General features: G+C 47.7%; 2 protein-coding genes across 6 annotated transcripts in view; one reads left to right on the forward strand and one right to left on the reverse strand.

The window, feature by feature from the left end:
• The first annotated feature begins 4,399 nt into the window (after nucleotides 1–4,399).
• Nucleotides 4,400–25,451, forward strand: mmrn2 (multimerin 2). 2 transcript variants are annotated; one of them, XM_033012658.1, is made up of 7 exons: nucleotides 4,400–4,758; nucleotides 9,080–9,202; nucleotides 9,679–9,785; nucleotides 10,806–10,874; nucleotides 12,263–12,424; nucleotides 16,433–18,406; nucleotides 22,492–25,451. In XM_033012658.1, the coding sequence occupies exons 1-7, from the start codon at nucleotides 4,463–4,465 to the stop codon at nucleotides 22,884–22,886; spliced, it is 3,126 nt and encodes a 1,041-aa protein (XP_032868549.1). In that variant the 5' UTR covers nucleotides 4,400–4,462; the 3' UTR covers nucleotides 22,887–25,451. The 2 variants fall into 2 exon arrangements, with proteins under 2 accessions (XP_032868549.1, XP_032868550.1); XM_033012659.1 differs by lacking the exon at nucleotides 12,263–12,424.
• Nucleotides 24,749–27,861, reverse strand: part of bmpr1a (bone morphogenetic protein receptor type 1A) — a 169,267-nt gene continuing 166,154 nt past the window's right edge. For all 4 annotated transcript variants that reach the window (XM_033012670.1, XM_033012672.1, XM_033012669.1 and 1 more), the window contains one exon: nucleotides 24,749–27,759. In XM_033012670.1, the coding sequence (XP_032868561.1) occupies nucleotides 27,634–27,759 (126 nt within the window). In that variant the 3' untranslated portion in view covers nucleotides 24,749–27,633. The remainder of the gene's footprint in view (nucleotides 27,760–27,861) is intronic.

A 27,861-nucleotide genomic window follows, 5' to 3' on the forward strand; every position in this document is an offset into this window, starting at 1 on the left:
CAGGATCCCTATCAGTTTGCCTACCGCAAGAACAGGAGTACGGAGGATGCCATCTCAACGGCACTTCACTCCGCCCTCTCCCACCTCGACAACAGAGACACTTACGTAAGAATGCTGTTCATCGATTACAGCTCAGCATTCAACACCATTATACCCTCTAAACTGATCACTAAACTCGGTGACCTGGGCATCGACCCCTCCCTCTGCAACTGGATACTGGACTTTCTAACCAACAGACCCCAGTCTGTTAGGTTAGACAAGCACACCTCTTCAACCCTCACCCGCGTTCCACAGGGCTGTGTGCTGAGCCCCCTCCTCTACTCCCTCTTCATCTACGACTGCACACCTGTACATGGTACTAACACCATCATCAAGTATGCAGATGATACAACGGTGATTGGCCTCATCAGCAACAACGATGAGTCGGCCTATAGGGAGGAGATCCAGCTCCTAGCAGCATGGTGCGCTGACAACAACCTGGCCCTTAACTCCAAGAAGACCAAGGAGCTCATTGTAGACTTCAGGAAGTCTAGGGGCGGCACGCACACCCCCATCCACATTAACAGGACGGAGGTGGAACGTGTTTCCAGCTTCAGGTTCCTGGGGGTCAACATCTCCGATGACCTCTCTTGGACCCACAATACCTCAACTCTGGTCAAGAAGGCTCACCAGCGTCTCTTCTTCCTGATGAGACTGAAGAAGGTCCATCTGTCTCCTCAGATCCTGGTGAACTTCTACCGCTGCACCATCGAGAGCATCCTTACCAACTGTATCACAGTATGGTATGGCAACTGCTCTGTCTCCGACCGGAAGGCATTGCAGAGGGTGGTGAAAATTGCCCAACGCATCACCGGTTCCTCGCTCCCCTCCATTGAGTCTGTCCAAAGCAAGCGTTGTCTGCGGAGGGCGCTCAGCATCGCCAAGGACTGCTCTCACCCCAACCATGGACTGTTTACCCTCCTACCATCCGGGAGGCGCTACAGGTCTCTCCGTTGCCGGACCAGTAGGTCCAGGAACAGCTTCTTCCCGGCGGCTGTCACTCTACTCAACACTGTACCTCGGTGACTGCCAATCACCCCCCTCCCCGGACACTCCTCCCACAGGAAAAACACTATGTCTGTGTACATGTAAAAATATTTATTTATTGAAATCATATTCTATGTCGCTCTTCCAGGGAGATGCTAACTGCATTTCGTTGTCTCTGTACTGTACACTGACAATGACAATTAAAGTTGAATCTGAATCTGAATCTGAATCCGCCCTCAATCCTTCCAGCCTTAATCTCCTTCAGTTCTTTGTTCCCAAATCATCTCTCTGTCTCTATCCTGCCCTGTTCTCATTTTAAATCTCTCCATGAAACTTCAGCAGTAATTCTTTAATTATGGACCATTAAGTCTCCACAGACTTGGAAACGTTTGAGCCAAACTGTGGCGAGACCTAAACAAAAAAAACTCAGAAATCCTCTCCACCCAACAGAGCTGGAATCTGCAAAAAAAAAGGTTGAGAGAGTGTTTTACGATTAAAAATCTTGTCACGTCCGGTTTCCATGGGCGACAGGTTCGCTGGCCTGTTCGGTAGAGGACCCATGGTTTATTTATTCAGCGTCTCTCCCCATCTCTCTCCTTCAGCCAGAACTCATTTAGTTTGGAGATACAGAGCGGGAACAGGCGTTTCGGCCCACCGTGTCCACGCCGACCAGCGATCCCCACACTCTCGCACAATCCTACACACACTGGGAACAATTTACAATTTTACTAAGCCAATCAACCTAACCTGTACGCCTTTGGAGTGTGGGAGGAAACCGGACATGCTGGAGAAAACCCACGCAGGACACAGGCAGATCGTTTAAACTCCGTACAGGCACCGCCCGTAGTCAGGATCGAACCTGGGTCTCTGGCGCTGTAAGGCAGCAGTTTCACCGCTGCGCCACTGAAGTGCAGGCACACACACGTAGGCTGGTAACTATCTCTCCATCTCCTCCCCTTTACCCTGGTCCTATTAATGATACATTTACTCATAAGTCATAGAAGCAGCCATGGGCCATTCAGCCCATCGAGTCTACTCCACCATTCAATCATGGCTGATCAATCTTTCCCACTCAACCCCTTTCTCCTGCCTTCTCCCCATAACCCCTGGCACCCCGTACTAATCAAATATCCGTCAATCTCCGCCTGAAATATATCCATTGACGGCCTCCACAGCCGTCTGTGGCAATGAATTCCACAGATTCACCACCCTCTGGGTAAAGAAATCCTTCCTCAACTCCTTTCTAAAGGTACGTCCTTTTATTCTGAGGTTGTGCCCTCTGATCCTAGACTCTCCCACTAATGGAAACATCCTCTCCACATCCATTCTATCCAGGGTACTTCCCAGAGGGAAAAGCTCATTACTGCCTGATGTCTCCAGAGATACTGCCTGATGTCTCCAGAGATACTGCCTAACCCGCTGAGTTACTCCAGAATTTGTGTCGGTCTGTCAGCATCTGCGGCTCTTTATTTTTACCCCACAGGGCGGCACGGTGGCGCAGCAGTAGAGTTACTGCCTTACAATCCCGGGTTCGATCCTGACTACAGGTGCTGCCTGTACGGAGTTTGTACGTTCTCCCCGTGACCTGCGTGGGTTTTCTCCGAGATCTTTGGTTTCCTCTCACACTCCAAAGACGTGTGTAGGATAGCGTTAGTGTGCGGGGATCGCTGGTCAGCCCGGACTCGGTGGGCCGAAGGGCCTGTTTCCCCGCTGTATCTCGAAACCAAACCTTGTCTTCATTGCTTCACATAATCTTTGGCATCTGGGCGATGTTTCGGTGAGACTATCCCGGATTATCCCTGGGGATTAGCGAGGATCAGCACTGATCTCCTGGGAGATCTAAAATAAAGTAGGTTAGGCCCTGGTCCCAGGAGAGTCGAGAGATGGCTGCAGGTAATTCTCCCAAACGAACGGGCGGCAGAGTTGCGCAGCGGGTGGAACTGCTGCCTCACTGCGCCAGAGACCCGAGTTCAATCCTGGGAATTTGCACTTGCTCCCTGGGACCGCGTGGGTTTCCTCCGGGTGCTCCGGTTTCCTCCCACATCCCAAATATAAACGGATTTGTGGGTTAATTGTCCCCTTGCGTGTGTGGGTGGTAGATGAGAAGGTGGAATAACGAAGAACCAGTGTGAATGGGTGATCGCTGATTGGAGCAAACCCGAAGGGCCTGTTTCCATGCTGTATTTGTAATCTCCCTTGCAGATCAGCGTTGAATGGAGGCTTCATTTCCCCACAAGCTGGTCTGGTAACAGACCCAGTAATTGACAGACCCACTGCCCCAATGCCCTCTATGCCCCACACCTTCTCCCCTGTCCCATAGCCCACAATTTGCCCACAGCGCACGCCTTCAGTCTTTTAGACTCTAGACCGCAGAGGCCGTTCGGCCCACTGTGTCCACTCCAGCCCCCAATCACCACTTGCCCCACCCACAGCCTCTGTCTGCCCCACAACTCTGGGGTTCTGTCACCCCAGAGCCTCACCCGCCTCCCACAGTCCCACAACCTGCCCCTTCCCCCCCACTGCCCCACCAGCAGGAAACATGTCTCCCGATGTTGGGGGAGTCCAGAACCAGGGGCCACACAGTTTAAGAATAAGGGGTAAGCCATTTAGAACGGAGACGAGGAAACACTTTTTCTCACAGAGGATTGTGAGTCTGGGGAATTCTCTGCCTCAAAGGGCGGTGGAGGCAGGTTCTCGGGATGCTTTCAAGAGAGAGCTAGATATGGCTCTTAAAGATAGCGGAGTCAGGGGATATGAGGAGAAGGCAGGAACGGGGTACTGATTGGGGATGATCAGCCATGATCACATTGAATGGCGGTGCTGTCTCGAAGGGCCGAATGGCCTACTCCTGCACCTATTGTGTATTGTCTGCCCTTTAACACTCCGTGTAGCCGGCCAGTCTGCCTGTAAACTCAAGGACAATGAAGGAAGCACCTGTTGGGCCAATGCACAATAAATCCAGCACAGTCTAAAAACAGTTCCCTTTTTTTTTTAAATGCTTGGGAGTCAAACAATATCTAGAAATACACTTGGACCTTGGGCCGGTGAAGCCCAGTGGAACGGATTGTGTGCTCTCTTCCCGCCCACCCCCATGTAGAGCACAGTGGGAAAATAATAGTTATTTATCGTTTGTGGAGACTTCCTCTTCCTGCGCCGAGATTGTTGACCTTGTTGATGAGCTTCAGCAGAGTGGAGGTGGTAGCGACAACAAGCTGTTTCCTTTGGGGCTGTGGACTGGCTCGGACTCTCTTAGTTCCCAGAGGCTTGCAGGGGACACAGGGCTGGTGAGGTCTGAGTCTCCCTTCAGCTACCGTTCGTTCAGGGCTGTGGGGAGGGAGGTTTGTGGGGGGGTGGGAGGGGGGGGTGGGGGGGATTCGCAGGAACCCCGTGCTCATTCTCGCCCAGATCGGGACTGGCAGCTTCAACGGAGAGGAAAATGATTCTCCAATTCATCGTTGTTTCCTTGTCTTTGGCTCCGGTTTGGTCGAAGGAAATCCCGGCCTCTCCCGACACCGGAGGCAAGGATGTCTTGAGCAACGAGGCGGGATTGGGGGAAGGGCAGGTGAGGATGGGAGGAGGAGGTGCGGAGACCCGGGTGGAAGGCTGGGGGTATGAGACGGTGCGGGGAACCAGCCAGCCCGTCTCCTCCGTCCGCACCACCGCCTCCCATTCCTCCCGCAGACCGACGACTATCACCAGTGCACGCGGACCCTTCAGATCTCCACCGGTCAGGTAAGTGTAACACCTTCCTCCACGCAGCCCCCATTCACCAAGGCACCATCTACCTCATTGGAGACCCTTGGACTATCTTTGATCGGACTTTACTGGTTTTATCTTGCGCTCAATGTTATTCCCTTCATCCCGTATCTTTTCACTGTAAATGGTTCGATTGTAATCATGTACTATCTTTCCGCTAACTGGTTGGCAAGCAAAAAAAGCTTTACACTGTACCTTGGAGCAGGCAATTAATAAGCATTAATTGAAACAAACTCGCAGCAAAGCCCTGCACATATACTATACTATAGATCTTATAGAGATGTACAAAATCATGAGAGGAATAGATCAGGTAGATGCACAGAGTCTTTTACCCAGAGTAGGGGAATCGAGGAGCAGAGGACATAGGTTCAAGTTGAAGGGGAAAAGATTTAATGGGAATCTGAGGGGTAACTTTTTCAAACAGAGGGTAGTGGGTGTATGGAACGAGCTGCCAGAGGAGGTAGTTGAGGCTAGGACTATCTCATTGTTTAAGAGACAGTTGGACAGGTACATGGATAGGACAGGTTTGGAGGGATATGGACCAAGCACAGGCAAGTGGGACTAGTGTAGCTGGGACATAGTTGGCCGGTGTGGGCGAGTTGGGCCGAAGGGCCTGTTTCCACACTCTATGACTCTATGACTAAGTGCAGCCCTGAGGATAAGCAGAGAGCCAGGGCCGGGAGGGTTTGATTCAAGGACCGGAGTTTGACAAACAAGGGGAGATCAAAGTGTCCGTGCAAACTGCGGCAGTGACTGGAAGGAGATGACAGACAGATCAGACGGCTGGGAACCGCGATTCAAGGCCGCAGTCAGTCTGAGGAATATCTGAGGAAGGATGTGCTGGCTCTCTCTGGAGAGGGTCCAGAGGAGGTTTACAAGAATGATCCCAGGAATAAGAGGGTTAGCGTATGATGAGCATCTGACGGCACTGGGCCTCAACTCGCTGCAGTTTAGAAGGTTGAGGGGAGACCTCATTGAAACTTACAGAATAATGAAAGGCATAGATAGAGTGGATGTGGAAAGGATGTTTCCACTGGTGGGAGAGTCTAGGACCAGAGGTCACAGCCTCAGAATTAAAGGGCGCTCCTGCAGAAAGGAGGTGAGGAGGAACTTCTTTAGTCAGAGAGTAGTTAATCTGTGGAACTCATTGCCACAGAGGGCTGTGGAGGCCAAGTCAGTGGATATTTTTAAGGCAGAGATAGACACATTCTTGATTAGAATGGGCGTCTAGGGTTACGGGGAGAAGGCAGGAAAATGGGATTAGGCGGCTGAAATGATTGAATGGCAGGATAGACTTGATGGGCCGAATGGCCTAATTCTACTATTACTTATGACCTAAACTGAGATGGGGCTCACAAGGCAGTGATTCTCCCAGCGAGGAGCTTTGGAAACCTGCTCTGCTAACACAAGAGCTCGAGTCTGCATTAAGCCCTTATTCCCCCCCCCCCCCCCCCCACATGAGACCACCACCCCCAGGACTAATCCACCAGACCCTCCCCCTCACTCTGAGCAACAAACCTCACCCTCAGCACCCCCCTCATTCCAGCACCGAGATCCTACTGCTGCTCCAAGTGAGGTGAGGGGGGAGCAAGTTGGGGAGGGAGGTGGGAGAGTACGGAGTTTGTACGTTCTCTCAGTGACTGCATGGGCTTTCTCCAGTTTACCCCCAACACTCCAAAGACTTGCAGGTTTGTCGTTTAATTGGCTTCGGTAAAAATTGTAAACTATCCCAAATGTGCAGGATAGTGCTCATGTCCGTGGGGTTGTTGGCTGGCATGGACTCGGTGGGGTAATGGGGTCTGTTTCCATGTTGTCTCCCTAAAATCTAAAGTCTCAAGTTCCACCATGGCCTGTCCTGTAAGTAAATGTTGGAAGAAGCAATCGACAATACCTCGACCGCTGATAAACAAACGCCTATAAATAAAAGGAACTCTCATTAGCAGGCTGTCTCCGCTTTTCCTGTTACGTGAATTATGAACCTAATCTGAGGAAAGACATTCTTGCCATAGAGGGAGTACAGAGAAGGTTCACCAGACTGATTCCTGGGATGGCAGGACTTTCATATGAAGAAAGACTGGATAGACTCGGCTTGTACTCGCTAGAATTTAGAAGATTGAGGGGGGATCTTATAGAAACGTACAAAATTCTTAAGGGGTTGGACAGGCTAGATGCAGGAAGATTATTCCCGATGTTGGGGAAGTCCAGAACTAGGGGTCACAGTTTAAGGATAAGAGGGAAGTCTTTTAGGACCGAGGTGAGAAAATCTTTTTTTACACAGAGAGTGGTGAATCTGTGGAATTCTCTGCCACAGAAGGTAGTTGAGGCCAGTTCATTGGCTATATTTAAGAGGGAGTTAGATGTGGCCCTTGTGGCTAAAGGGATCAGGGGGTATGGAGAGAAGGCAGGTGCAGGATACTGAGTTGGATGATCAGCCATGATCATATCAAATGGCGGTGCAGGCACGAAGGGCCGAATGGCCTACTCCTGCACCTATATAACCATATAACCATATAACAATTACAGCACGGAAACAGGCCATCTCGGCCCTACAAGTCCATGCAGAACAACATTTTTCCCTTAGTCCCACCTGCCTGCACTCATATAACCATATAACAATTACAGCACCTATTTTCTATGTTTCTATGATTCCTTTTCAATTACTGCAGAATGCAGAACAATTCTTCAGCTTCTGTGACCTTAACTATGTTACTTTAACAGTGTACTTTGTTTAGCTTATTATTGTCACGTGTAGCGAGGTGCAGTGAATACCGTTTTTGTTGCATGCTATCCAGTCAGTGAAAAGACTACACGTGTTTACATTCAAGCTGTCCAGTGTACAGATACAGAGGTAGACAAAAATGCTGGTGAAACTCAGCGGGTGCAGCAGCATCTATGGAGCGAAGGAAATAGGCAACGTTTCGGGCCCAAACGTTGCCTATTTCCTTCGCTCCATAGATGCTGCTGCACCCGTTGAGTTTCTCCAGCATTTTTTGTGTACCTTCGATTTTCCAGCATCTGCAGTTCCTTCTTAAATACAGATACAGATCAGTCTGAAGAAGGGTCTCGACCCGAAACGTCGCCTATTCCTTCTCTCCAAAGATGCTGCCTCACCCGCTGAGTTTCTCTCCAGCATTTTTGTCAACCTTCCATTTTTCCAGCATCCTTTGCAGGATAAAGGGAATAACGTTTAGTGCAAGGTAAAATCCAATAAAGTCCGATTTAAGATGGTTTAAAGATCTCGAATGAGGTAGATGGGAGGTCAGGTCCGCTCTCTAGCTAATGAGAGGATGGTTCAGTTGCCTGATAACAGCTGGGAAGAAACTGTCCCTGAATCTGGAGGGGTGCGTGTTTTCACACCTCTGTACCTCTTGTCTGATGGGAAAGGGGAGAAGAGGGGGGTGAGACTGGTCCTTGTTGATGCTGGTGGACTTGCCGAGGCAGCGTAGATGGAGTCATCTTTATTTTGCATTATATTTTCTGTTTTCTTATGACATAGGAGGAGGCCATTCAGACCATCAAGGCGATGCAAGCACTCACATTAATCCCCTTCCCCAGCTCATTTCCCTGTGCCACGATCTCTATCATAGACCGATCAACTCCTCTTATTCTCCTGCAGCTCACCAATTATAAACAATAGACAATAGACAATAGGTGCAGGAGCAGGCCATTCGGCCCTTCGAGCCAGCACCGCCATTCAATGTGATCATGGCTGATCATCCCCAGTCAGTACCCCGTTCCTGCCTTCTCCCCATATCCCCTGACTCCGCCATTTTTAAGAGCCCTATCTAGCTCTCTCTTGAAAGCATCCAGAGAACCTGCCTCCACCACCCTCTGAGGCAGAGAATTCCACAGACTCACCACTCACTGTGAGAAAAAGTGTTTGGAGTTGTGAATCTTGGCCAGGCCAAACCCAATAGAGGATATCAGAGTTACTGCCTTCAGGGGCATTAGGATGTCAGCTGACATTAGGGGCGGCACAGTGGCACAGAGGTAGAGCCTCTGCCTCACAGCGCCAGAGACCCGGGTTCGATCCTGACTACGGGTGCTGTCTGTACGGAGTTTGTACGTTCTCCGTGTGTCCGCGTGGGATTTCTCCGGGTACTCCGGTTTCCTCCCGCCTCAGAACACCCGCAGGTTTGTAGGTTAATTGGCCTCTGTAAATTGCCCCCAGTGTGGGGGGGGGGTAGAACTAGGGTACGGGTGATCAGGGGTCGGCGCGGACCAATTTCAACGTTGTATCTCCAAACTAAACAGCAGAGTCGAACTGTTGACACTCCTTTCTTGATCTGTCTTTCAGGAACTGGTGCGCGTTCGTGAAGTCCAGGTTGTCCACGTCTGTGATTTCGTGCGGAGTGGAGCGTTTTGTCCAGAGGCCCACGGAGCCCTGCGGCAATGGAATGGGCAGCTGCCAACACGCTGTGTAAGTAGGGAGCCGCTGGGAAAGGAAGCTGCCAGACCAGGATGGGGTGGGAATTTCGTGGGATTTTGCCGCACGGTGGCACAGCGGTAGAGTAGCTGCCTTACAGCGCCAGCGACCCGGGTTCGATCCTGACTACGGGTGCTGTCTGTACAGAGTTTGTATGTTCTCCCCGTGAACTGCGTGGGTTTTCTCCGGGTGCTCCAGTTTCCACCCACAAACCAGGTTTGTAGGTTAATTGGCTTCGGTATAATTGTAAATTGTCCCTCGTGTATAGGATTGTGTTAGTGTACGGGGTGGTCGCTGGTCGGCGCGGACTCGGTGGGCCGATGGGCCTGTTTCTGCGCTGTTCCCTCTAAACTAAAGTAACGCAAACCTTCCCGTGGGTGAAGCCGAGCCCAGTGACGGCAGCTCGTGCCCACATCGAGGTTGTACCCACCACCGGGCTGCAGAATAACAGTGGAGGCCTCTCCTTGCAGGTACCAGCTGGCTCTGATACCCATGTACAAAGTGAAGCAGATGATCATCACCGCACTGGAGTGGAGGTGTTGCCCTGGCCACATGGGAGCCAACTGTGAAGATACAGGTAGGCAGAGGTGGCACCAACCACAGTGGGGATGGGGGCTGGAGTGTGCAAACCTCCTGGGGGAGGGAGGGAGGGAAGGAGGGAAGGAGGGAAGGAGGGAAGGAGGGAAAGAGGGAAAGGGAAAGAGGGAAAGAGGGAAAAGGAGGGAAAAGGAGGGAAATAGAGGGAAAGTGGGAAAGACAATTGCCACGTGTACCTAGGTGAGCTGGATGCAGGTAAAAGCTTTGTTTTGCATCAACTGAGGCAGTGTATGTCGCCACCTGGTGGCATCGACAAATGCTGCTGGTCTTATCATTCAGCGACTCTGGTACCGAGCCGACTCGATGGGCCGAATGGTTTATGTCTTATGGCATACAATGAAAAACAATTTGACTGTGCAGTGGCCCGTGTGACAAATAGAGCAGCTTCGGAGCTGATGTATAATTGGGGCGACATGTACCAGCACCATTCCCGGGCTCACTGGCACTTCCAGCTCTACCCCCTTCCCACCCCTCCACGCACTCAGTCTGAAGAAGGGTCCCGGCCTAAAACATCACCTATCCACGTTCTCCATGGATGCTGCCTGACCCGCTGAGTTACTCCAGCACTTTGTATCTTTTTTATAAACCAGCATATTTCGCTTGGCCAGCTCACAACCCAGAAGTGTGACTCTTAATTTCACTCATTTTAAGTAACTCCTGCATTCCCTCTCTCTCTCCATCCCTCCCCCACCCTAGTTCTCCTGCCAGTTCCACTGGTTGCATCCATAGATCCCTTCCTTATCACCACTTCCACAGCCAACAATGGACCATTGTGGGCTCCGCCTTTCCATGGTCATTGGAGCAGGCCTCTGATTCGTTCTGAACCTTTTCCTACCTCTAGTCTCCCATTCCCCTGACTCTCAGTCTGAAGAAGGGTCTCTATCTCGAAACGTCACCAGAGATGCTGACTATCCAGCTGAGTTACTCCAGCATTTTGTGTCTTATCTGCGGTTCCTTGTTCCTCCACCCGGTTTTACCTGTTCCGTTGATTGTCCCCCAGTTTCCACGGCAACATCGCTGGGCCATGCACCGGAGAGCGGGCAAGTGACTGAAGAGGTCGTCGATCCAAGTAAGTTATGTCTTAGCAGAACAATGGAAGCGGTACCTGGCCTTGTTTATATTAGTGACGGACATTTCCTCCCCACCCTCCCTCTGCCCCAGAATGACCAGTGCTGGCTCCAAACAGGAACCACAACAGTAACACCAAGTATCCATGACTTCCCACACTCCCGTAAACAGAGGGGCAAGGTGCTCTACACAAAATGGTCTCCACACGTTAAATGGAACAAACTAATTATGCCCCCCAGCCTGGTGCAACACTCAACAATGTCCTCACCCCTTCTTTCAACACTTGAGCCCAGATACTGACCAAAGATCCTACAGCGAGCAAGATAGATCACTGGACGAAAAAGACGTAGTACGGTCATGGGCAGATTCATGGGTAATTTTCGGCCCCATTTCCGTAACCGGCTTCCGTCTCTGCACCAAAGATCCCATAGCGGAGCAAAGATACTAGTGCGGAGACAGAAGCTAGTTAAGGAAACATCATCGTAAAAATAAAAGTTCTTTGGTAAAAATCTTCTCCTCATTTTCAGAATTTTAATTTATTAACACAAACTGTTCCCCCGCAACGTTGATTACACTGCGAGTTCGGTTACTAAAATGGATGAAAAAAAGGCCCACGTTCCACTCCGTTGCGTACTACACGTCAGCCCATTGCATTTAGCAGGAGTGGTCTATCTTGCTCCGCTATAGGATCTTTGATACTGACTGTTGCGTTCCGCTCAGCTGTATCACGGCCGACATTTAACACGTTGACTACGGTCCGGAAACAGGAGGAAGTGTGTAAATGCCAGTGGCCGGAGACTGCGTAGGACATGGCAGTGGAACAATGCTTGGGGGCCACACACAGAAGGTGGCATTAGGCCGTTGGAGAACGCCTGGGCCTCTGACACAATGCAGATATGTAGCGTGACCCACACATCGCTCTTTGTACCTTTTCATATCTCTCGTTCCCCTCTTCCTCGACTCTCAGTCTGAAGAAGGGTCCCGACCCGAAACATCACCCATCCTTGTTCTCCAGAGATGCTGCCTGACCCGCTGAGTTACTCCAATATTTTGTGTTTATCTTTGGTATAGAACGCAGAAACAGGCTCATATTATCCATGCCAAACATCTTGCCGTTAAACTCATCTCCCCTGCCTGAACATGATCCATATCCTCCATATCCGTGTGTCGATCTGACCTGAGGCTCAGCAGCCGATCATTTCCTGCATTTACTTCCTGCATTTACTTCAGCTGCAGATGTGTAAAGAGGAAAGATATAATATTTCAGGGCAATAATAGTCCATCTCCAGCAATTGTCCATCTACTTCATGCTTGCTCCCTCTGTAGTAACTCTGTGGACATTTGCCTGTAAGGTTTGTGTGTGTTTACCATCGCTCCTTCTCACTGCAGCGGGACCTGCCGTGTCCACGGGCCGGCGACTGCACCAGGAGCTGCTTCAGCAGCAGGACCAGGTCGCCACGACGGCTGGCTTCCCCCGCAACCTCCACCACCTTCTGAGCAAGCTGAAGAAAAGGAACCACTCGAGAGATGAGGAAGAGGAGAGCAGAACAGGTCGGTGGTGATCAGACACATCTCGGCAAGGGGCTGGGCATGCGTGAAGCCCGGATAGAGAGGATGTATCCACTAGTGGGAGAGTCTAGGACTAGAGGCCACAGCCTCAGAATGAAAGGACGTTCCTCCACAACGGAGATGAGGAGGAATTTCTTTAGACAGAGGGTGGTGAATCTGTGGAATTCATCGCTACAGACAACCGGAAGTGGCGGCGCTGGTGAACGGCTGCGGCTCGCTTGCAGTCCGTTTGTCTTTACTTTTTTATGTTGTTTTTTTTCGTTTTGTCTAGTTAGTTTTTGTTTTTTAGGTTGTGTTTATGTGGGGGGGGGGGGGGGGGGTTGAAACGGGGCTTGCTGTCTCTCTCTTCGGGGGAATACGACTTTTTTATCGTATCCCCCTTCTCTGCCTCCGTCTGCGCTGAGGCCTGATGGCGGAGCTGGTGACCTCGAGACTCCGGAGGCAGAGCCAGTCAGGACTTGCACTGGGCTCGCTCCCGTGAGGGCGGCCCGGCTCGGGGCTGGAACGGCACTCCCGTCGGAGCAGCCCGGCTCGGGGCTGGAACGGCGCTCCCGTCGGAGTGGCCCAGCTCGAGGGAGGAACGGCACTCACGTGAGGGCGATCGGGCTCGGGGCTGGAACGGTGCTCCGGTGGCTGGGACGGCGTTCTGGCGGCGGTGACCTGAGTCCGGGGTTGAGCCGCGGGCCAGCGGCTGCGACCACTGGACTGGAGGGCGGCAGCTTCGACCACCCCGGGCCGCGGTGTTTGAGCCGGCCCGTTTGCGGGGTTCGGTGAGCCGCGGGACTGTTTGTACCATCGCCCGGTGGGGAATCGCCTCAGCACAGAGGGAGAAGAGGAGGGAAGAGACTGCAGCCCTAAGATTTTTGCCTCCACCACAGTGAGGAGGTGCTTGGAGGACTCACTGTGGTGGATGTTAATTTGTGTTTATTGTTGTTTATTATTGTATGATTGTATGTATGACTGCAGGCACGAAATTTCGTTCAGACCGTAAGGTCTGAATGACAATAAAGGCATTCAATTCAATTCAATTCATTGAACGCCAAGTCACTGGATATTTTTAAGGCAGAGATTGACAGATTCTCGATCAGTCCGGGTGTCAGGGGTGATGGGGAGAAGTGTGTGGGAAGGAACTGCAGTTTCTGTTTTAAACCGAAGATAGACAAAAATGCTGGAGTAACTCAGCGAGACAGGTAGCATCTCTGGAGAGAACGTTTTGGGTCGAGACCCTTCTTTGAGAAGGGGAGAAGGCAGGAGAATGGAGTTGAGAGGGAAAGATAGATCAGCCATGATTGAACGGCGGAGTAGACTTGATGGGCCGAATGGCCTTATTTTGCTTCTTTCATTTGTGAACTTATGAAGGTCTTCAACCTTGGACACCCCTGTGTGTGGATCTCCTCCAGACCAAAGATCCTATGGCGGAGCAAGATAGACCACTCCTGCTAAATGCAATGGGCTGACGTGTAGTACGCAACCGAGCGGAACGTGGGCCATTTTTTCATCCATTTCAGTAACCCGACCCGACTCGCAGTGTAATAAGCGTTGCGGGGGAACAGTTTGTGTTAATAAATTATAATTCTGAAAATGAGGAGAAGATTTTTACCAAAGAACTTTTATTTTTACGAGGATGTTTCCGTAACCGGCTTCCGTCTCCGCACTAGTATCCTATGGGATCTTTGGTGCGGAGACGGAAGCCGGTTACGGAAATGGGGCCGAAATTTACCCATGAATCTGCCCATGACCGTACTATGTCTTTTTCGTCGAGTGGTCTATCTTGCTCGCTATAGGATATTTGCTCCAGGCTGCTTGGCGGAAGCTGGGAACATTAAACCATTGATTCTAGGATTGTGGGTATTCAGGATAAGGCGGGCTCGCACTGCCTGACCTCATTTCCTCAAGGAATGTGTTGTTGCTACACCTCTTCTTGGCCAGTGTGCGCCTGGAAAACAGAAATGAATACCTAGTTAATAACATCCCAGTCACCACAGCCTGGTGGCACGGTGGAAACAGCTTGACGAGCTGCCATCTCAATGTTTTATTTAGTTTAGAGATACAACAATGGAAACAGGCCCTTCAGCCACCATGGAGACCATCGATCACCCCTTCACACCAGTTCCCTGTTATCCCACTTTCTCATCCACTCCCGACACACTAGGGGGCAAATGTACTGAGGCCAATTGACCTACAAACCCGCATGTCTTTGGGATGTGGGAGGAAACCGGAGCACCCGGAGGAACGCCTTGTCACAGGGAGAACGTGCAAACTCCGCACAGTCAACGCCCCCGGTCAGGATTGAACCCGGGTCTCTGGCGCTGTCTGTGAGGCAGCGGTTCTACCAGTTGTGCCAACCTCGCCCCATTGTTTCACCTGAGTTACTCCAGCCCTTAGTGTTTACCTTGGAGAGTGCTGTCAGGTTCCCTTGAGGACACTGCCCCCTAAAGTATCTTGATGTTACTGCAACCATTACGTTGAAGTACAAGACCAATGTCATCAGAGGTTCAAGTCAGCACCTCCTGACCCAAAACGTCACCTATCCATGTTCTCCAGAGATGCTCTCTGACCCACAGAGTTACTCCAGTATTCTGTGTCTTCTTTTTGTAAACCAGCAACTGCAGTTCCTTGCATCTACTCACTCCTGCCTTTCAATCCGTGAATTTAGTTTAGTTTTAGTTTAGAGATACAGCATGAAAACAAGCCCTTCGGCCCACCGAGTCCATTCCGACCATCGATCATGCTAGTTCTATGTTACCCCGCTCCCTACACACAATGGGGGAAATTTACACAGGGCCAATTAACCTAGAAACCTGCACGTCTTTGGGATGTAGGTGGAAACTGAAGCACCTGGAGGAAACCCACACAGTCACAGGCAGAACGTACAAACTCCACACAGACAGCATTCGAGGTCAGGATCAAACCCGGGTCCCTGGTGCCGTGAGGCAGTGACTCTACCAGCTGCGCCCCTGTGTGTCGCCCTGATATCTTCATTGCTCCAGAGAAAGGAACTCACTGTATAAAGTGCTTTTGTCTGGACTCATACTTCGAAAGTCCTTGTGTTCTACTATGGTCGCTGGAGATGTCTTTCTCAGAAGATCCTTTATGTTGCCTTTGCTCCAGTCCAATGGACTGCATGTCTCCAGAGCTGTGAAAGCTTAACCATTGCTCTCCCTAGTCTCCAATTCCTAACTCCCTTTTCTAACCTTTCTTCCCCCGGGTGAGACAGAAGTGCCCCTCCTCTAACCTCATCCATTGCATCGTGTTTTGGAAGAACACCGGTCTTTGCTTGTATCCAGTTCCTCCTCCCCCTCACCCTCCCTAGATAGATGGACCGATGATAGACACAAAAAGCTGGAGTAACTCAGCGGGACAGGCAGCCTGAAGAAGGGTCTCGACCCGAAACGTCACTCACTCCTTCTCTCCAGAGATGCTGCCTGTCCCACTGAGTTACTCCAGCTTTTTGTGTCTATCGTTGCCAAGACTATATTTCATTGTTCATCCTCTGTATTATTTGTTCAGTCCAACATGAGATCCACCCATCTGAGATCCATCTCTTCGGAATTTCGTTCTAAATTACCAGCTTGTTCGCTCAAGTTTGTGAAAATATTTGGAGGTAGACAAAAGTGCTGGAGAAACTCAGCGGGTGCAGCAGCATCTATGGAGCGAAGGAAATAGGCTACGTTTCTGGCAGAAACCCGCAGCAGCACCTATGGAGCGAAGGAAAGAGGCAACGTTTCGGGCCGAAACCCTTCTGGGTTTCGGGCCGAAACGTTGCCTATTTCCTTCGCTCCATAGATGCTGCTGCACCCGCTGAGTTTCTCCAGCACTTTTGTCTACCTTCGATTTTCCAGCATCTGCAGTTCCTTCTTAAACATTCTGAAAATATTTGTTGGTTCAATACATGGTCATTCAACCTTTGTGTGTTTTGCTGGAGTTTCCAGCATCTGCGGATTCTTGTGTCTCCATATTAAATCTTGTTTTTTGGTTTTACTTTGGCAGAATTACCAGCCCTTGAGGATATGGTAAAGACTTACGTTGAAGGCTTCTTGCGACAGCATCATCATTCAGTGTGGGCGAGCTTCAATGACAGCCTACAGGTCCTGTCCGACAAGGTCTTCAACTTATCACACGACGTAGAGACCGACAGGCGAAAGCACGGCAAGCTCTCGGAACGCCAAACGGAACTCGAGGAATTGGGCACCAAGTTAAAGCTGAAACTCGACGAAAACAGTGAACAGCTACGGAAAATGGAAGACAAGTTGAAAGGACAACAATGGGAAATTGACAAGGAACTGCATGCTCATAGAGTTACCCTCGACCACAACATGACAATTATAAAGACCGAGACCGACCTGAAGATCAAACGCAGCCAGAAGATGATCCAGATGAAATCACATCTTCTCAATAACTCCACAGCTGAATTGAGGAAAGACCAGGATAGACTTTGGCTGGAGATATTCACTTTAAATGAAAGTATCGCAAAGACTGCTGAACTCCAAGGACCAAAACCATGTCCAGCGTGCAACTCGAAGGCAGTGCACCAAGACGTGGGAATGACAAAAGAAGTCTTGGATAAACTGAGCATCGCTCTTCAGATTCATTCAAGCAATCTAACTAATTTAACGTGTGGAATGTGTGCTCCCTCATCCAAGCAGGTTGCTGCGTTTCAACACAAGCTGGAGAAGCAGGAGGCAAATTGTGCCCAACTGGTGGCTGGACTTGAGAGAGAAATGAATCAAAAACTGAATGAGACCCGCCGAGGGTTTATGGAAGCTATTTTGGGGCTGAATGTGTCCTTTACCCATCAAAGATCAGGGCAGAGTGAACATATTTCTAGACTCGACAACAAAGTAAAAGAGTTGAGCCAGCTGTTGTACGGCATGCCGGAGGATGAGCAGCTCTGCGACTGTCAGAAACTACTCGTGGATTATAGCTTGGTTCTCGATAACCTGAGAAATGCCAGTGACTTTATGGACAAAATGCACTTCGATCTGACATACGTCAAGCAGCAAGAGCTCGAACTCAGCAACAACTTCAATGATTCAGTGCAGGATCTCTTCATGGCTTTGCAACAAATCCGTCAACAATTTCAGGACTTCCAGTACCTGCTGGATGAAAAGCACAGCATTTTAACGGAAGACATCTTCAAACTCCAGAAGGATTCCTCAATGATCATGGAAGACATTGGCAACCTGAAAAAATTTGATGGCATCATGGATTCCCGCATGAAGTATCTAAACAGCTCATTCAATTCCCTTTTGGAGGATGCATTGAGGCACACTGTAATCCTGGAAAGTTTGTTGGAACAAGACATCTTGGAGATTACATCGGACGGTGCGACCAAACCCCAGCTGCTTTCCATGAACACGTTGTATCAAGTCCTAAATGAAACAGAGAACGAACTTGCGGATCAGAAAATGATTTTGGAAAGCATCAACTTCAAGTTGCAGTTGCTTGAAGGAACAAGAGACTTGACTGGGGCTGAAGAAGCAGAAAGCTCTTCAGAAATAGATGATACAGATGGTCGTAAACTCATGGAACTGGAGCACGAGGCAATGGAAGAGAAACAGAATGGTTTACAATCTAACACCAGCAAAATATCATTCAGAGAAAAAGATATTGAGATGTTGAATTTGAGACTGATTACATTGGAATCCCAGTGTAATTCCATGGACAATTACTACAATAGGAGCTTGGGGCAAATGAAGGAACGGTTCACAAAGTCCGTGGAGGCTCTGGAGTTTGATGTATCATCTCTGAAACAGTTTCTGGATGGTCACGTCACAGAGTTTCACAGGTTCACTGGCCACACAGACAGGGTTTCTAACGGGACATCCCGTACAGGACGAGGTGGCTTGGGCTTAAAGCGAATGAGAAAACACCAGAGGGAAGGTCACCACACGAACAAGCATCTGGGGGATTACAGAAATGCTTCGACTTTAAACCATGACAAGAGCACTCCAACTGTGCAGGGTGAGTACGTCTGCGGCAGGTATTTATCACACGATTAATCCTTCTCTAACCTCTGAGTACGACTCGCTAGAATCTTTCCCCAACAAAACGTTCTTAGTTTAATTTAGTATTGTCACGTGTACCGTGGTGCAGTGAAAACCATTTTTGTTGCGTGCGATCTAGTCAGTGAAAAGAATGTACATGATTACAATCAAGCCATCCACAATGCAGAGATACAGGATAAAAGGTATAAGGCCTACTGCGAGTTAAAGTCCGATTAAAGATAGTTCAATGGTTTCCAGTGAGGTGGGTGGAAGGTCAGGACCGCACTCCAGCTGATGGGAGGACATTCCAGTAGCCTGATAACAGATGGGAAGAAACTGTCTCTGAATCTGGAGGTGTGTGTTTCCAAACTTCTGTGCCTCTTGCCTGATGGGAGAGGGGAGAAGAGGGAGTGACCGGGGTGAGATTGTCCTTGGTTTATGCTGGTGGCCTGGCCAAGGCAGTGTGCAATGTAAATGGAGTCAATGGAAGGGAGGTTGGTTTGCGAGATTGTCTGGATTACGTCCACAACTCTGTAATATCTTGCTATCATGGATGGAGCTGTTCCCAAACTGTGCTGTGATGCATCCCGATAAAATGCTTTCCACTTGCTCTTTAGGCTGAATGCATGCCTACATTGGTTCAATCTACTCTCTAACAGGGTATTTAAGATTCACTGGCACAGTGGGGTGATGGTGGAAGCAGATACTATAGTGGTGTTGAAGAAGCGTTTAGATGGGCACATGAATTATGCAGGGAGTGGAGTGATGGGGATTATATGCAGACACAGATTCGTTTAATTTATGGTACACAAAACTGCTGGAGAAACTCAGCGGGTGCAGCAGCATCTATGGAGCAAAGGAGATAGGCAACGTTTCGGGCCGAAACCTTTCTTCAGACTGATAGGGGGTGGGGGGGAGGCGGGGAGAAGAAAGGAAAAAGGAGGAGGAGGAGCCCGATTTAACATCATGTTTGGCCGAGACATTGTGAGCTGAAGAGCCTGTTCTTAGGCTGTTCTCCAGCTGTTTGTTCTATGTAATTGAAAGTCAGGAAATCTAAGCAACAAATGCTCATTCCAAACAATGAGAAGGATTTGTTTGAGGTTTATCTCACTTCCTCTTGGTTTGTTATCCTAAAAGTTATGACTCTTGCAGGTAGCTTTTAAATATGATGAGGATGCCTGCCTCCATGGACTGCAGAAAGGCAAAACATATCTTCCTCTAAACTTTCCTTCAATTAACTTAAATCTATGCCATCGGTTTATTGATTTAAGGGAAGTAAATCTTTCCTGTTTAAGAAGGAACTGCAGATGCTGGAAAATCGAAGGTAGACAAAAATGCTGGAGGAACTCAGCGGGTGAGGCAGCATCTATGGAGCGAAGGAAACGTTTCGGCAGAAACGTTGCCTATTTCAATAGACTATAGACAATAGGTGCAGGAGTAGGCCATTCGGCCCTTCGAGCCAGTGCCGACATTTAATGTGATCATGGCTGATCATCCCCAATCAGTGCCCCGTTCCTGCCTTCTCCCCATATCCCCTGACTCCGCTATTTTTAAGAGCCCTATCTAGCTCTCTCTTGAAAGCATCCAGAGAACCTGCCTCCACCACCCTCTGAGGCAGGGTATTCCACAGACTCACAACTCTCTGCAAGAAAAAGTGTTTCCTCGTCTCCGTTCTAAATAGCTTACCCCTTATTCTTAAACTGTGGCCCCTGGTTCTGGACTCCCCCAACATCGGGAGCATGTTTCCTGCCTCTAGCGTGTCCAAACCCTTAACAATCTTATATGTTTCAATGAGATCCCTCTCATCCTTCCAAACTCCAGAGTGTACAAGCCCAGCCACTACATTCTCTCAGCATATGACAGTCCCGCCATCCCGGGAATTAACCTTGTAAACCTACGCTGCACTCCCTCAATAGCAAGAATGTCCTTCCTCAAATTTCCTTCGTTCCATAGATGCTGCCTCACCCGCTGAGTTTCTCCAGCATTTTTGTCTACCTTAAATCTTTCCTGTTCATTTTGTCTAGGTCTCTCACAATTTCCACATGTCACAATTAAATCTCTCCCTTGCCTCAGTCACACACAGGTCCTTTGGCCCAACTTCTTCATGCTGACCAACATGCCCCATCTCCAGGAAAGTAACATAGACTGAAGGGTGAATCCATTCAGCCCTTTGAGCCAGATCTGCCATTCATTATGATCATGGCTGATTGTCTATCTCATCGCCATGTTCCCACTCTCTCCCATACACTTTGAAACCATTTGCATCGGGAAATATATGTATCTCCTCAAATATATTCAGCACTTGGCCTCCACAGTTCACTTCAAAGGCTTCAAATTTCACTCACCTTCCATCCTCTGAGTGTAGATCTTTTAGATAATTTCAATTCTAAATCTGTTACCGTCTATCTTAGACTGTGACCCCCCCCCCCGTTCTAGATCGGCCTGACCTGCCGAGGGGAAATGTCCTCCATGCAGCCAGACTGTCTAGCCCTGTCAGAATTTTGTAAGTTGTCAAGTCGATTTTATTTCATTCCTCTAAACTCCAGGGAATATAAATCTATTCTCAACATAATCTCTCCTCATATGGTCTTGCCATCACCAGCCGGAACCAGTCTGCTGATCCCCACCCAGCCAAACCAGACCAGACTCTCCTCCAAACTAAAAATATTCAGCTTTGGCAATATCGTCATGAATCGCTTGTGAAAAGTCGTAACCCCCTGTCCCACGGTACGAGTTCGTTCCAAGAGCTCTCCCGAGTTTACCCCGATTCGAACTCGGGAGATTTACGGTAATGGCCACTCGTCGGTACTCGGGGCTCTCGTGGACATTTTTCAACATGTTGAAAAATCTTCACAAGTCTTCCCGTGCTTACCTGCCGTTAGCGAGTCTTCCCGAGTACCTGCCGTTAGCGTTACAAGCCGCTAAGAGACGTCCCGGAGCTCCGACGTACCCGCTACGTTCATTCTCGGTGCTTACCACGAGTTTGATTTTTTTTAAACTCGGGAGAGCTCTTGGAATGAACTCGTACCGTGGGACAGGGCTATTAGTGCTTTCATGAGCTCCCACTGTGAGATGACCAGAACGAGAGGCTGACAGTGGCCAATAAAACAGTACAGTACAGGAATGGTCTTTGGCCCACAGTGCTTGTGCTGAACATGATGGCAACTTAAACTGCACGAGATCCATATCCCTCTATTCCCTGCACTCCCACATACCTATCAAAAAGCTTCTCACCCATCAGCCTCCAACATCACCACCGGTAGCGTGTTCCAGACCCCGACCACTCTCTGTATAAATAACTTTCCCCCCTCTCACCTTATAGCTGTGCCCTCTTGCGTTGGACTTTTCCATCCTGGAAAAAAGGTTTTGACTGTCTACCCATTCTATGCCTCTCATCATTTTATATACGTCTATCAAGCCTCCCCTCAACCTCCGATGTTCCAGGGAAAACAATCCAGGTCTATTCCAACCTTTCCCTGAAACTGAAACGGTCTAATCCAGGCAGCATTCCGGTAAACCTCCACAGCACCCTCTCCAAAGTCTCCACATCTTTCCTGTAATGGAGAGCCCAGATCTTTACACAAACTAATGTTTTATGTTATTCCAGCGTGTGCTATTACTGCCCAACCTGATAAATATCTCCCATCTCCCTTTCCTTCAACATTTATCAGTGTGTATATGTGTTAAAGAACAAAGTTCTCCAAGTAGCACAGCAGTAGAGTTACTGACTTACAGCGCCAGAGTCCCGGGTTCGATCCTGACTACGGATGCTGTCTGCAATTGTACTTTCTCCCCCTCACCTGCGTGGGTTTTCATCCGGGATCTCGAGTTTCCTCCCACGCTCCAAAAACATACAGGATTGTAGGTTAATTGGCTTGGTATAATAGTAAATTGTCCCTAGTGTGTTGCAGGATAGCATTAGTGGGCAGTGTCGCTGGTCGGCGCGGACTCGGTGGGCCGAAGGGCCTGTTTCCGCGCAGTATCTCTAAACTAAACTAAACTATGTGTCCAATGGTATTGAAATGCTTGGGTTTAACTTGTTTTCGCTTCTTGTCTGTTTAGAATTCCTGGCTGCATTTTTCGTGGGACTGTCCAACGCTTCTGAGTCTACCAAGATATTGAAATTTGACCAGATACTTCTGAACTACGGCGATTGCTATTCACAGGAAAAGGGTCATTTCAAAGCTCCCCTCAAAGGCGTCTACATGTTTGTGGTGACTGTGGAGTTTGGCCAGGGGCCCGGTCTTGGTTTTCTTTTGGTTGATGGCAAGCTCCAGAGGAGCATACACAAGCAGCAGCAGCAGCAGCAGCAGCAGCACGGCAGCTGGGTCTGGAGCTACACCTTGGTGGAGCTCCACAAAGGACAGCATGTGTGGGTAGAGGTGACCCAAGGTCTTGTCATTCAACGGACTCCTCCAGAGACAACATTTGGAGGGTTTCTTTTATTTAAAACATAAGATTATTCTCCCAGTCCAGAAAATAACATTCAATAGAAGTCACTGTTGGAGGCTTCCACTTCAGAAACTACAGCCTTCAGCTCACTAGACTTGGTCAGGTCTTGGGAGACAAAAGTAGTCCAAGGTTGCACATTTTCACTGTCCTGCAAATTCATTGGCTCACATTTCCAAGATGGACAGCAGATGAGTGAGATAGAGTCTTACAGTGAGGAAACAGGCCCTTCGTCCCAACTTGCCCCATCTACATTGGTTCCACCTACCCGCATGTGGCCCATATCCCTCCACACCTGTCCTATCCATGTAGCTGTCCAAATATTTCTTAAACGTTGCAATAGTACCTGCATGTTACACAAATATGGATAATTGCAGTAATAAAAAGTGAATTCTATTCACACAGCATGATACCAGCACAAAAATCCAAACTGCACGAGTGTGGTTTGCTTTTACTGTCAATGTGCGATATAGATAAATTATACACAAGAACATTTTAGTTTCTAGGTCACAGAACTCTGGGTGTAAGTTAGTAAGATTCCCTCCTATTCTCTGTACTCATAAACACTTCCAATTACTAGCCATCAGCGAATCTGATCAATGCACCCATTTCTCTTCAGGTCATGTAATAGGAACAGAATTAGGCCATTCGGCCCATCAAGTCCACTCCGCCATTCAACCATGGCTGATCTATCCCTCCCTCCTAACCCAATTCTCCTGCCTTCTCCCCATAACTCCAGACAGCCGTACTAATCATCTATCTATCTCTGCCGTTAAAATATCCATTGGTGGCCTCCACAGCCTTCTGTGGCAATAAATTCCACCAGATTCACCATCCTCTGACTAAAGAAATTCCTCCTCATCTTCTTCCTAAAGGAATGTCCTTTAATTCTGAGGCTATGACCTCTAGTCCTAGACTCTCCCACTGGTGGAAACATCCTCTCCACATCCATTCTGTCCAAGCCTTTCACTATTCGGTAAGTTTCAAAGAGGTCCTCCCTCATCCTTCTAAACTCCAGCGAGTACAGGCCCAGCGGTGTCAAACACTTCCTAATCACTTGCATTACATTCTAACAAGGAATCAAAAGCATTTATTTGAAGCACACTGAAGCAGGAAATGTTAGATATACTGCCAGACTAAGAAAATGATTTGTGGCTTGACCCAACATTCACCTTCCCTCGGTTAACCACTCCTGATTTAGCTAAATCTGCCTCTTTTATTCCTGCCACTCCCAGATATTTGTGCAACCGAGAGGAGAAGCAATTTGGTAGTTGAGCAATATTGGGAGTATGGAGCTTGTAGGTTGAATGGTTGATTCCCCATTCATAGCAAGGATGTCGTGGTCTCCGACTATCTTGTTGATGAAGAATTTAGTGTTACTCACAAGCCAGGCCTGCAATCAGCACTACATTCCAGCGAGACCAACCTTGGGCACATTCAATGAGAAAGGACAGTGAATTCAATCTGAAGAACAACAAGTTCAGCAAGATAAAATAATATCGCTGAGTGGGGGAGGGTCTCCTTCAAGGATTTAATAATAAACTGATTTTTTTTTAAGTCGGCAAAAATTCCAAGACTGTGTAGTTAAACAAGTTCAACAGGACAGTCTGAAAAATATTATAGGAGCTGGCAAGTAAAACGAAGACGAATAACGTCGTTTTAACAATTTTAAGTTGTCCCCTAGGTTTTTATATTGCTTGAGCTTTTTGTTCATGCTTAACTCAGCGAAAGATATGTCATGGATAACACATTAAATCTTTCAGTCAGGATGGATTTCCACACATCTTACAGCAGTTGAGCAGTCAGTCCAGTCATTTCCACCTCATCTAACAAGGGTAGTAAAACAAATAAGCATAGCCAATAGACCAACTCTGTACTAAAATAATGTTATTTACTTAATATTCAGATACAGGACATAATCTGTGTACATGATGTACCTCTTGCAAAGTAATCTGTGGGAAACGTAATAAGGCACCTTTTACCAGATGCTGTACAAAATAGGTTTATAAATCTTTACGCTTAGTTTAATGTGACCATTTTGTTTAGAGTACTATCATTGCTTTAATCCTTACTTGTCTGTCCATTTGCTATGTACAAATATGCTGACTAAATGATTTCAAAATATTCTGATTCGTCATTTTGTCTATGCTACAATAAGACATTTTTTGGATGACACGCTGGACTGGCAAGTCTCCCTTCCTTTTCTTTAAATAAAAATAAAGGCAGGCTGATTTAACAACATAAAAAGGCACAATCATTAAAAACACTTTCTTTAAAACAACCTGATTCACATGACTTTGTTTGAAAGACAGGAGTATCTAACAGGAATAGACAGAAGTTTCAGATCCCACCCTATCTTCCAGGTTTTCTTGGCCTTGTTAAATTTCCATTACAAAAAAAATACTGTTGTCTAATTATCTCCAGTATTTGATGGACTGGATGCACCTCAATGAGATAATGTTTTAAGAATGTTTCAAGAAATGGAATTAGTGAAAAGCATTATTATCTGTTGTAAAATAACAGATGATTCGGATAGCACAGTGTTGACTGGGCCAGGCAGTGCTATTCACCTTTTTTTTAAATTCCAATCATTCATTCTTCTCGAAAGTTTAAAACATTTCAGCAGTCGGTGAATTCCTGCAGCATTAAAAATGATAAAAACTATTTCAATTCACGTTCCCAAAAAGGAGCCCATTGGCAAGTCTCAAATTTTTTTTTAAAAAGCACTAATAATAACATGGGCCTTTCCTGCTCTTGGGCATGAATGTATCACCTCTGATGCAAGGCATCAGAAGCTGGGGCTGAGCATATAACATTATTATAGATGGGCAGGAGATCACAATTGTCTAAAAACATTCAACATGATACCATATCTTTCAAATTCAAGGCAAACATGAGAACCAAGGAATGCAGATGTATAACTCTGCGTAGCGTGTAACAAAATCAATCCTGTTTATATGAATGGATCGCACTGTATCTTCAACATCCCTCTTGCCAGAGAAAAAAAAAGCTTCAAGCCCTACTTTGGCTATCAGATTTACATGAAAAGCTTGCAAGCTATCATCAGCCATACTACACAAAATATAAACATTATGTTACATACATTTACAAGACGGAGGCATTCAAGAATCTGGTACAATAGACAGCCACTATTAATACAATTACTAAATTCATCAATACACGAATATGCTTTGGAATTACTCAAATGAATTGACAATACATTATTTTAAATAAACCAACACTTCACTGCTTCGAGTGTTTTCTCTGGGAACTCTCCTTCCAACAGTCGCTGCTGGTGTGGAATGAGGACAAAGTAAAACCAAGCCTTTAAAATGGGAAGTGAGTACGTTTGCAGATTATGGGACATAGTAAGATTGTTCAGAGTTCTCAGCAGTGGTAATTCATCCTCATAAAAATAAATACATGCAATGCCACTGGCTGCGATCACTTTTTGAAACTGAACTTAGACTGGCACAGCTTTAGAAAATGGTGGCAGAACCTATTGCCTCCGCTGAATGTCATTGAAAAGATGCAGAATTTCACTTGTGCCTGCTACACCGATGTAAGAATACGAATTGTTATAATAGAAGAGCAATTCCTCTCCCTACCAATTTGAGTAGATTATCACAACTGCAATTCACCTTTATTCTACCAGTAATAGAGTAGTAGCAGAATCGTAGTGATGCCAGACTTTGCAAGAGAAAGTACTCTGTAGTCTAAAATGGTGATCCTCTGTCAATCTATGCTTTCAGGTACAGATAATGAGAACAAACTAAGATATGATGTTTTAACCAAGGGCACACAATCATTATTTAATACTCTGGGAGAATACAATGAACAAAACGGAGAGAATGGCTATCTATTTCCAACATAAAACATACCTTTCTATCCATTACAAGGTTGATCCAAGTTTTGTAAGAATTTGGACAGCTAACAGAAATAACCAATTCAAGGCTCTTACTATGTTATGCAGGAGAAGATAAGTGAATGTTTATGGAAGAAAGGAGTTAGAGTTAAAAAGAAAAAACATGTGTTTTGTGGAATCAATAAACGCTGAGTCTGTAGCCGATCATGTGCACTCTGGGCAGTGGAGCGAGCTGCAGACACAGCAAGCTGGATAAAGGGAGAAAAGCTCACCATTGCATTTCGTGCCTGGCACCAGCAGAAGCTTGCTCTGTGAAGTGAGTATTCTCAAAGTTCTTGCAAACGCCAACCTAATTCAACAAGACTTTGGACTAGAAACGGGGGGATATCTATTATGGCCTTAGGGCCCAAGAGAACCAGGCAGACCCCATTTACAGGTAGAGGAAAAGCAACTATTTAAAATCTCAGCAACAGTTTTGCAAAGTTATTCGGATAGAGGCTTTCACAGAAAGCACCATCTCCTGGCTGTGCGACACCACAGTTAGGGTTCACAAAGGGCCAGCGATCAACATTCCACTCTGGGTTACAGAGCACAAAAATAGTCAGCGATGCGTAGAAATCCAAGGAAGTTTAAGATGCTTCAACAGCATCGATTTGGAGTCTTATATCTTTACAACATTTTGCTGTCCGATCTGAAGGATGGCATGGAAGTCCTTTCTTCTCACACTTACGACATGCATGAAACACTCCTGAATTCAATAGATCCTCGTTAGCAGCCTATCTAGTACGGTGCGAAGAAGGGTTTGGGGCAAACAAATGCCCAGCTCTCTGATCACACACCACATGTCCCTGCCCCTCTGGAGCAATAATGTCAGCTATGGAGTGGCTTGATCAGATCTTGATGTCTTGAGATTCCACCATTTTGGCAAGTGTCTTCTTCACTCTTAGTGCTGTCAATCGAGAAGCTGGATTAGGGGCCCAACATTCGGACATCAACTTCAGGACTGCTCTTAAACACTACAGAAGAAGCAGATAGAATTGATCAGAAAAACAATGAAGAATGCATCTAATTTGATGATCATGTCAAGTACCTCCACAGAATACATTTGTTATTCATTA

Source organism: Amblyraja radiata, chromosome 37, assembly GCF_010909765.2.
Source record: "Amblyraja radiata isolate CabotCenter1 chromosome 37, sAmbRad1.1.pri, whole genome shotgun sequence".
Taxonomy (NCBI): domain Eukaryota; kingdom Metazoa; phylum Chordata; class Chondrichthyes; order Rajiformes; family Rajidae; genus Amblyraja; species Amblyraja radiata.

Bases quoted from the DNA above. Each gene is read 5' to 3' on its own strand.
- mmrn2 (XM_033012658.1), top strand. From the start codon at position 4,463: ATGATTCTCCAATTCATCGTTGTTTCCTTGTCTTTGGCTCCGGTTTGG. The intron at 4,759-9,079 runs GTAAGTGTAACA...TCTGTCTTTCAG, and splicing joins TTCAGATCTCCACCGGTCAG to GAACTGGTGCGCGTTCGTGA. The intron at 18,407-22,491 runs GTGAGTACGTCT...TTGTCTGTTTAG, and splicing joins GAGCACTCCAACTGTGCAGG to AATTCCTGGCTGCATTTTTC.